Source organism: Pinus tabuliformis, chromosome 7 (assembly GCF_031772625.1).
Source record: "Pinus tabuliformis cultivar Carrire ecotype Pingquan chromosome 7, CPIR1, whole genome shotgun sequence".
NCBI classification, from domain to species: domain Eukaryota; kingdom Viridiplantae; phylum Streptophyta; class Pinopsida; order Pinales; family Pinaceae; genus Pinus; species Pinus tabuliformis.
In genome coordinates, this window is record NC_142293.1 from 257,082,574 (window position 1) to 257,090,472 (window position 7,899).

At 36.1% G+C, this 7,899-nt stretch overlaps 1 protein-coding gene across 1 annotated transcript in view; it reads left to right on the forward strand.

Moving 5' to 3' along the window:
* Positions 1-6,822, forward strand: part of LOC149246827 (TRAM, LAG1 and CLN8 (TLC) lipid-sensing domain containing protein) — a 148,623-nt gene extending 141,801 nt beyond the window's left edge. The window contains exon 3 of the mRNA XM_089458029.1: positions 6,325-6,822. Coding sequence (XP_089314155.1) covers positions 6,325-6,618 — 294 coding nt within the window. The 3' untranslated portion in view covers positions 6,619-6,822. The remainder of the gene's footprint in view (positions 1-6,324) is intronic.
* Positions 6,823-7,899: the final 1,077 nt, after the last annotated feature.

Consider the following 7,899-nt stretch of genomic DNA (forward strand, 5'->3'; position numbering starts at 1 on the left):
GAAGACAAACATGGAAGATTTGAAGACAAATTTGACAAAGTTTCTACAAGAAATGCTTACTAATGGCGAAAGGGTAGTAAAGGAAACTCATCATGAGAACAAAATAAATGTTAATTATGATTTCATAGACTCTAACATTGGATTGAAGAACCACTATGTTCCAAAGATCGATATGAGGAAGTTTGATGGCAAGGATCCCAGAACATGGATACTACAGATGGAGCAATTTTTCGATCTCCATAATGTGCAAAACACATAAAAGATATGCATTGCAACTTTATATTTGGAACCAAATCAGTTTGTATGGTATCGATGGCTTTGCTCTCGTAAACAAATTGTCACTTGGGCTATTTTTATGGATGAAATGATAGCACATTATGAGGATACAAAAAGCAACACTTTTTTTAGCCAATTGATCAATCTCAAACAAAAGGGTTCAATGATGGAGAACATTGAGGACTTCCAAAAATTGAATATAAGGGTAAAAGATATTCCAGAGGAGCATAGGATTGATGTGTTCATAGGGACTTTAAAAGATAACATCTAACATGAGGTTCGCCTTTGGGAACCAGATTTATTGGAGAAGGCATTCAGGTTGGCAAGAAAAATGGAAAGCAAAATTATGGCAACAAGGAAGCCTACCACTCACAATCATAAAGATGGAAATGTTGTTGCCCCTAGCCATCCACAACCTACAAGGTTGACACCACAACAATTGGAAGAAAAAAGAGAAAAAGGGCTTTGTTACAGTTGTGATAGCAAATACACTAAAGGTCATAAGTGTGCCGAGAAGAAATTATTTTCCATAGGTTGTGAAGAGGAGGAAGAAAATGAACAAGAAACGTCAAAAGAAGAGGATATACACCAAGAACAAACCCTAGAAAAAGAAGAAATGAATCCGACCATATCTTGTAATGCATTGGCTGGAATTACCACTCCTCAAACTATCAAGATAGAAGGGCATATCAAGAAGAAAAAGGTAATAGTGTTGATTGATTCGGGAAGTACTCATAATTTTATTCATTGTAAAATAGCCAAGGAATTGAATTACTTCCTATATCCAATGCCAGAGTGTCAAGTGATGGTTGCAAGTGGAGGAACCATAAATTGCTCAGGAAAGTACCATAATATCAAACTATCCATGGGAGAATATGTATTGAATAGCCCAATGATGTCCATTCCAATGGGTTGTGCTGATGTTGTACTAGGAGTCCAATGGCTACAATCCTTGGGTACAATAGCTTTTAATTTTCAAGAACTTTTCATGAAATTCTCTGCAGAAGGAAAGGAAGTTGAATTAAGGGGTATCGCAGGGAAACCGGGAAAGATAATCAGCTCTAACGGAATGACAAAGCTTCTAAAGAAAGAACAATGAGGCATAATTGCACAATTATGTTCACTAGAGGTTCTCACATCGAAATCATCCATTTCTTCAGATCTTCAAAAAGTCTAGGACAATCATTCCAAGGTATTTGAGACTCCCAAAGGCCTCCCACCTATTCGTGATCATGATCATGCTATCAATTTGATTCCAGGAAGTGTTCCTCCAAACATTAGGCCTTACAGATATCCCTATGTCTAAAAGAGTGAAATTGAACGTATGGTTGCAGAAATGCTAGAGGCTGGTATAATTCAACCTAGTCAAAGTTCTTTCTCTGCTCCAATAGTATTGGTTCACAAGAAGGATGGATCATGGCGCATGTGTCCAGATTATAGGGAGCTCAACAAGCTCACTATTAAAGATAAATTTCCCATTCCTGTCATTGATGAATTATTGGATGAATTGCATGGATCAATTTACTTCACCAAGTTGGATCTTCGTTCAGGGTATCATCAAATCAGAATGAAGACTGAAGACATTCCAAAAACAACATTTAGAACTCATGAGGGTCATTATGAATTTTTGGTCATGCCTTTTGGCCTTACTAATGCACCTTCTACATTTCAACATTTGATGATTCCATTTTCAAACCCTTCCTTAGAAAATTTGTGTTAGTATTTTTTGATGATATACTAATCTACAACAAGTCTTGAAAGAATCATGTCCAACATGTTGACATGGTGCTCAAACTATTGGAGGAGAAACAATAGTATGCAAAAATCTTCAAATGTTTCTTTGGAGTACAAGAGGTGGAATATCTCGGTCATATTGTATCTCATGAAGGTGTTAAGGTAGACCCTAGCAAAATTAAAACCATTAAGGAATGGAAAATCCCCACATCCATAAAGCATCTACGAGGATTTCTCGAGTTGACAGGGTATTATTGCAAGTTTGTTAAGAACTATGGGAGAATAGCAACACCTCTAACAACATTATTGAAGAAAGATCCATTCTCATAGACTCCAGAAGCAACAAAGGCATTTGAACATCTTAAAGAGGCAATGTGCCAAGCACCAGTCTTAGCTACACCGGATTTCACAAAAACCTTTATCGTGGAATGTGATGCCTCAGGAAATGGAATTGGTGTTGTTTTAATGCAAGAAGAAAGACCCATGGCTTTCAAAAGTCATTCAATCAAAGGAAAGTATTTACACAGCTATTTATGAAAATGAAATGTTGGCAATACTACATGCACTTAAGAAATAGCGACCCTACCTAATGGGAAGACACTTCAAGGTAAAAACAGATCATGATAGTCTTAAATACTTTTTAGAACAAAGATTATCTTTAGAAGAGCAACGAAAATGGGTCACAAAAATGTTGGGTTATGACTTTGAAATCATCTACAAAAAAGGGAAGCAAAATATTGTGGCGGATGCACTCTCAAGAAAGGATGAGGATGTGGAAGCATTTTTTTGCGCCATTTATATTATCCAACCAGATTGGATAAACGAGCAAGGGATGAATGGAAGAATGACGAGGAAGTGTGGGCACTCATTCAAAAGATACAACAAGATCCCAGTACATCTGATACATTTAGCTGGAAAAATGATTCATTATGGTACAAGGATCAGTTGTACCTATGTAAGAATTCTCAACTCAAACAAAAGATTCTTAGGGAATTGCACCTCTCCCTTAGGAGGGCACTCAAGATTTCTAAAAACCTACCACAGGGTTAAGAAGGATTTTTTTTGGGATGGCCTTAAATCGGATATTCAAAAGTTTGTGGTGAAATGTTTGGTTTGCCAACAAAATAAAGTTGAAGCAATTAAGACCCCAGGACTATTACAACCTTTATCGATTCCAAGCCAATGTCAAGAGGAGGTTTCAATGGATTTTATCACAGGTTTACCCAAGTCCAAAGGAAAGAGTGTTATCATGGTGGTAGTTGACAGACTTACCAAGTATGCACACTTTTGTGCATTATCTCATCCATTTAAAGCGAGTACAGTTTCTACTGCATTTATGGAAACAATTCAAAAGCTACATGGAAACCCAAAGATTATTGTAAGCGACAAAGATCCCATTTTCACTGGAAATTTTTGGACAAAATTATTTTCTTGTCTTGGTACTCAGTTAGCTCATAGCTCATCTTATCATCCTCAATCTGATGGGCAAACTGAGATAGTAAACAAATGTTTGGAAGGATATCTTCGTTGCTTTGTATCTGATAAATAGACACAATGGGTCAAATGGTTGCCTCTGGCTGAATGGTTGTATAACACTTCCTTCCATGCTGCAACAAAAATGACCCCATTTGTGGCACTTTATGGATATCATCCACCATCCATCACATCATACTTAAGAGAAAATTCTAAGATTCAAGCAGTGGAAGATCACATTGAGCATCAGCAACAAGTTCTCCAACTCTTAAAGGATAACCTCACCTTGGCACAGAATAGAATGAAACAGCAGGCATATTAACATCGCAGCGAAAGAAGTTTTGATGTAGGTGATTGGTTATTCCTACGGCTACAACCATATAAACAAATGTCCCTCAAGCAAGCTAAGAAGGATAATAAATTATCACCAAAGTATTATGGTCCATACAAGGTGTTGCAAAAGATAGGTACTACGGCATACAAATTGGAGCTTCCTGCAACTTTCCGAGTGCACCCAGTTTTTCATGTTTCATGCTTAAAGAAGGTTATAGGTGACAAGATTCTAGTTCAAACAATATTGCATAACTTGATGAGGAAGGAGAAATCATATTGGAACCTGAAGTAGTCAAAGAAACAAAAACTCTACAACTACGAAATCGATCAATTTCAGAGTATCTCATCAAGTGGAAGAACTTACCCGTTGAAGATTCCACATGGGAGGATGAGAATTTTATACAGAAGCATCCAGAACTACTCAAGCGTTGAGGACAACACTTTTTTGAAGAAGAGGGGCATGTTAGGTCCCTATAATATTAGTGATTCTCCCATTACTATTGTCATTGTATCCCTTATTGTTATTATTGTGCCTCATAGAATCCCACTATTGTTATTTTTGTGCTTTTATATTATTATTGTTAGGTCGGCTTGATTATATTGTGACCCCTTAGACTCCTATATATAGAAAGGAGGTTTTGTCATTTGTATCATCTAAGAATTGTTCATTTGTATAATGTAAAAGAGGTTGCCCCCTCGAAGAGGCTGAATTCTAAGGCGTTGATCTATCTTTTCTATCTTTTTGTGAGCTGGTTTCATAACAACTTGAGGTAATTTTATTAGAAAAAAAATTATATAAGAGAGTTCTCATAATCAATCATTAGCCATGACCCTCCATGCTCCTTAAATAGAGATCACATACTAATCGGGTGTTAAGCCATGGATCAGTTGTCGTTAGTATTAAGAAGAATATGAACGGTTGGATCACTCTACCTCTAGAACATATCATGACTATCAGATTACAATACAACTAATGCATATTACAGAAGCACACTAAGAGAAACATTTTTACCTAATAAACATATTATATACTAAGTTGAACTCAAGTAACTCATAAGTATCTAAATATCCTAACAAATGGACATGTGTCCATTTGTGAGACTTTATAATAGGACATAGAAGGTGTGATTTGTGGAATGCTAGGTGGAGTTATTGAATGCATAGTGGGACATGTTTACTATTTGTCTTCTTAACTCAGAAATTACAAATAGAAATTCACAATTTTGTTACATTGCTACTTGTTCCCTGCTAAATCTTACCCGTATAAATAAGTTATAACTGCAAAGGGAAATTCAAATATTCTCTATAAAGAAGACCATGTAAAACTATAAATTAAGATAATCTTGTGAGCATTTAGTACATTATGTAATCTAATCATCTATACAAAATCAATATAGATCGACACCCACTGTACTTCACGAATGCAGTAAAATTGGATAAAATTAACATTAGATATTTGAAGGATTAACCTACTTCCGATAAGTCAATACATTATGTAAATTGTAGTCTATCATCAATACAAATAATGAAGTTGCCCTACTCGTGAGGTGTTCTGCAACTTCTGCTTCTAAGTTCAGATTATTAGTAGCAATGTTATTTTGTGAATGTGAGTGATACTCTAACCAGTGTCTATTGAGAGTAAATGATGCAATTGAATTGTTTAATCTTAGGAAAACCATTGTTGACAATGAAATGCTAGTGCTATCCCAAGTAGATTAAAAGTCCAAAATCCATTTGTAGCAGAATCTGTTCTTAGGCTAGTGGGTTTTCCTGAACATATATTTGTCATCCCGTGTCGTAATGGCCTTGAACTTGAGAACACAGTAGAATTTTCAGCATTATGATTACGAATGTGCTCCTAAAATAAAAGATACGTCATCTAGCTAATTTTTTATTGAATAAGGAAATTCATTTTCTCTGACCTGTAAAAGTCGTAACATTTCTACTGATTGATAGAAAGTTGAAAGAGAGTCTTCCTCAGACAGACCATATGGATTGTTTCCTCATTAATATACTCTTTTTCATTGGTAATGTTTCCTCAGTTACGAATTCTTGTCCAATCAGAAAGAGACCATGCTTGTAGAGTGTAACAATAGGGGGCATTTTTATTGCCTTTGTGAGCGAATTGGAGAAAATTACTCAACTCAAAATCTATGCTAGGGAGGTTTGGTTGCTCTTGAGCAATCAGGGATTAGGGCCCGAATGTAACTCCATCCCTAAAGGCACCTGCATTTTCACTTTGGCTTGGGAAGTCTGCACCGGCCACTTAAAAATTGTCGATCATAAAACTAGGCATGGTAGAGGTACAACTGAAAATCAATCGACGAGGTAGATTGTATTTTTGTCAAGGATGTGTTTATGTAACAAAGCATAGGAGAAAATTTCATGTTCTCATATTGCTTACTTTTTCTATCCTTTTCTCATGTGGTGTTGTTAGAAGAGCCACTGTCTAGGATTTCTCATGGAAATATGCATGGCATCTAACCATATTTGTCTTTTTCTCTGCAGTTGCATTCCATCTTCTTGCATCTACGAAGAGTTCTACGAATGGCAGGACTGAGAAGAGAGAGGAGCTTGAGAACAAGAATAGAATGGGGAATCCATTGGTTCACCTTCTTTACAGCCCGACTCTTCACACACTGGTTTATTACGTACAAGCTTATCAAAGATGCTTCCAAATTCCCTCGTGGAATAGAGCTGCCTCTTGCAGTTTTAGGCATGGTAGGAATGAATGTACTCAATATTTTTCTCGGGTTTGATATATTCAAAGCATGCAAGAGGGAACTTATGGGAGCTTCATAATACTTTGTCATTTACAATGTATACCTCTAGGAGCAATATTTCATGTATTCATTCTTCTTTGAAAATTTACATTGTGAAATTTACTCAAGTCTGGTTCTCCAGAAATTTAGAACCGAACTCCTGGATGACAAGAGAGCAGTAAAATAATCCATCCTCTTATTTGAATCTTGGTAATATTATGCCAAATATTTTAGAACTTGTAAATAGATTTCTTAATTGGTTTGAAATGTCTAATTATCAAACGGGGACTGTGATGAGGCCGTAAATGAAGTGAATTTTTTACGCGAAGAGAATCCCCAGCAGAACAAATTATATATTGTTATCTTGTGATGCGTTTTGTTTCCCTGATGTTATATTGTGATGCGTTGTGTTGTATTACAATCTAGTTAGAATCAATGCAATCGAATATTTCAACTATTAGAACTGCACCTAAAACCATTTCCATTGTAATAGATTTGGATGGAAAGCGACAAAAGTCGCCCAAAATGTCGTTGACACAAACTCAATGCTCGATTGAGAAAAACTCCCACACTCACATACAATGCGGGAAAAAATTCATAGAGACAAAACTTAGCTAAAAATAAGCATTTATTTCTTATTCATTTCAAATTGCCTAAATAATCTTTTTATTTCTTATTCATTTCAAATTGCTTAGCGAGCCTAAAGTGACAAATGTTTGGATAAAATTGTAATTAGAGAGGTCTTTGTCTTTATTTGTCACATTCTTCCATTCAACTAGGCTTCCATGGGAAGCAATTCAAATCTTTCTTTCTATTCCAAATCAACCCCCTTTCATTCATTGAGCTATTGGTATTCTCAACCTTGGAATACAAATTATCAAACTATTACAAATTTTAGGTGACCCAATCATTTGTCGTTTCCTTAACATGACTTGCTATGTCAAATCCCCATTGGTATCCATGGTCCAATCAATCTCTTATTCATGGTTCTTCTCTTGTTGATGTGGACAAAGGTTAGACATCAACATGTCATCATCCTCAAGCCTATATATTCATGTTTCGAACCCTTTTCCCCTATCCTTTCATGGGGGTGGTAAAAGTTGTTGATGGGCTGAGATCAGCCAAGTATTAGAGAATCCAATGTGGTATATTAGTCCCCCTCAACTAATCTAATTGCCCTTCCAACCGTCATGCCAATAAGGACCATTGATCCTTCTACTAATTAGATGGTCTATGAATTTTGATGTTGTCATTCCATTGCCAAACCTCTAAGCCACAAATTGCTCACACATGGCTCTCTTGTCAGTTTTCGCCATGTTTG